General features: G+C 56.7%; 1 protein-coding gene across 1 annotated transcript in view; it reads left to right on the top strand.

The window, feature by feature from the left end:
• The window catches only part of LOC103174052 (tubulin alpha-3 chain-like), a 3,943-nt gene extending 2,170 nt beyond the window's left edge, over nt 1-1,773 (top strand). Inside the window, exons 4-5 of the mRNA XM_042346516.1 lie at nt 615-1,295; nt 1,378-1,773. Of these exons, the coding sequence (XP_042202450.1) occupies nt 615-1,295; nt 1,378-1,683 (987 nt within the window). The 3' untranslated portion in view covers nt 1,684-1,773. The remainder of the gene's footprint in view (nt 1-614; nt 1,296-1,377) is intronic.
• The last annotated feature ends 727 nt before the right edge of the window (nt 1,774-2,500 follow it).

Raw genomic sequence — 2,500 nt, 5'->3', positions numbered from 1 at the left:
TCTCAACTCTCCTCTTCGACCAACCACTCCTTCGCTCACCCTCCTACCAAACAGATTGGCTTCCATCCAGATAGTCTTCTGGGCAATCACAGAAAGACGCCTACAAGGTCTTAGAGTAAACAACAACAAGACGTAATCCAAACACAATCCAATCCAATTGGTTTCCATCAAGAAAGTCTAGCCTACAATTGAAGCTTTGCACCCAAGGTGGGGGCGTTGGAATCATAGGCTTACATAGAGGTATACAGCACAGAAGGAGGCCATTCGGCCCATCCATGTCTTTGCCGGCTCTTTGAAAAAGGAGCCATCCAATTCAATCCCACTCCCCCAACCTTTGTCTCCCCACAGCCCTGATCAACCCCACTCCCCCGCGCTCTCCCCCACAGCCCTGCAAACTTGTCAAACGCCTCAAATAATTATCTACTTCTCTCTGAAAAGTTGTTATCGAATCCGCTTCCACCGGCCTCTGAATCAAGAGCCGTGGAGATGATTAGCGGCAGATTAATTCAAATAGGTCATTGATTCCATGTCCACCATGGAAAGCAATAACCTTGGCTGGGACATGAACAGAATTTTGTCTAATTGATGATAAACTAATTCTTTATTGCCCACAGGCCGATCAGTGCACAGGGCTCCAGGGGTTCTTCATTTTCCACAGTTTTGGAGGAGGAACGGGCTCCGGCTTTGCCTCCCTGTTGATGGAAAGACTCTCCGTCGACTACGGGAAGAAATCCAAGCTGGAGTTCGCCATTTACCCCGCGCCCCAGATCTCCACTGCCGTGGTCGAGCCCTACAACTCCGTCCTGACCACCCACACCACCCTGGAGCACTCCGACTGCGCCTTCATGGTCGATAACGAGGCCATTTACGATATATGTCGGCGTAACCTTGACATTGAGCGACCAACGTACACCAACCTCAACCGCCTGATCGCGCAGATCGTGTCGTCCATCACGGCCTCGCTGCGGTTTGATGGGGCCCTGAACGTGGACCTGACGGAGTTCCAGACCAACCTGGTGCCCTATCCCCGCATCCACTTCCCGTTGGCCGTCTACGCTCCCATTATCTCAGCTGAGAAGGCCTATCACGAGCAGCTGTCCGTGGCCGAGATCACCAACGCCTGCTTCGAGCCGGCAAACCAGATGGTGAAGTGTGACCCACGACGGGGCAAGTACATGGCCTGCTGCATGCTGTACCGGGGGGACGTGGTGCCCAAGGACGTCAATGCCTCCATTGCCACCATCAAGAGCAAACGTTCCATTACGTTCGTTGACTGGTGCCCAACTGGCTTCAAGGTAATATCATCGGTTGTTGTCTATGGCCCAAAGGGTAGAGTTTTCCAAACCAAGTCACACTGATCTTCTCTTTCCCCAACAGGTGGGCATCAACTACCAACCACCAACCGTGGTGCCAGGGGGTGACCTGGCCAAGGTGCAGCGTGCCGTCTGCATGCTGGCCAACACGACGGCCATCGCAGAGGCCTGGGCTCGCCTGGACCTCAAGTTTGACAAGATGTACGCCAAGCGAGCCTTCGTCCACTGGTACGTGGGCGAGGGGCTGGAGGAAGGGGAGTTCTCAGATGCCCGCGAGGACCTGGCCTCTCTGGAGAAGGATTACGTTGAGGTTGCGATCGACACGGCAGTGCTGGACAAACAGGGGGCTGGGGAAGGCGACGAGGAGTAACAATATACAAGAGAAAATGATTTAACAGAATGAATGTTTTACATCTATTCCAAAAATGTATGTAACAGGAAATAAATATAGTCAAAAGATTTTGCGAGGAAAACCCATTTATTTCTCCGTAGGCCGCAGATCATCCGGAACTCTGCAGCCCGTGTCCTCTCCCGCGCCGGGCTCCGCACCCCGTCACCATCCGCCATCCTCGCCCGACCCCGCCGTCTACCCATCACACACAGGACAGAGCTCAAACACAAACCGAGCGGAAACCTGACCTGTCAATGGCCAGGAATTGGTGACTTCTGGTCTGATCATCTCCTGGAGATGTGTCTGGGGGTGGGGCTGGGTAACCCTGGGGGTGGGGCTGGGTAACCCTGGGGGTGGGGGCTGGGTAATCCCGGGTGGGCTGGGTAACCCTGGGTTGGGGCTGGGTAACCCTGGGGGTGGGCTGGTAACCCTGGGGGTGGGCGGGTAACCCTGGGGTGGGGCTGGGTAACCCTGGGGGTGCGCTTGGTAACCCTGGGGGTGGGGCTGGGTAACCCTGGGGTGGGGCTGGTAACCCTGGGGTGGGGCTGGGTAACCCTGGGGTGGGGCTGGGTAACCCTGGGGGTGGCTGGTAAACCCTGGGTGGGGGCTGTAACCCTGGGTGGTAACCCTGGGGTGGGGCCGGGTAACCCTGGGGGTGAGGCTGGGTAACCCTGGGGGTGGGGCTTGGTAACCCTGGGGGCAGGGCCGGGTAACCCTGGGGGTGGGGCTGAGTAACCCTGGGGGTGTGGCTGGGTAACCCTGGGGGTGTGGCTGGGTAACCCTGGGGTGGGGCTGG

Source organism: Callorhinchus milii, unplaced genomic scaffold (assembly GCF_018977255.1).
Source record: "Callorhinchus milii isolate IMCB2004 unplaced genomic scaffold, IMCB_Cmil_1.0 Scaffold924, whole genome shotgun sequence".
Taxonomy (NCBI): Eukaryota; Metazoa; Chordata; class Chondrichthyes; order Chimaeriformes; family Callorhinchidae; genus Callorhinchus; species Callorhinchus milii.
The sequence above is the reverse complement of the archived record's forward strand: the minus strand, read 5'-3'. Positions and strand labels throughout refer to the sequence as shown.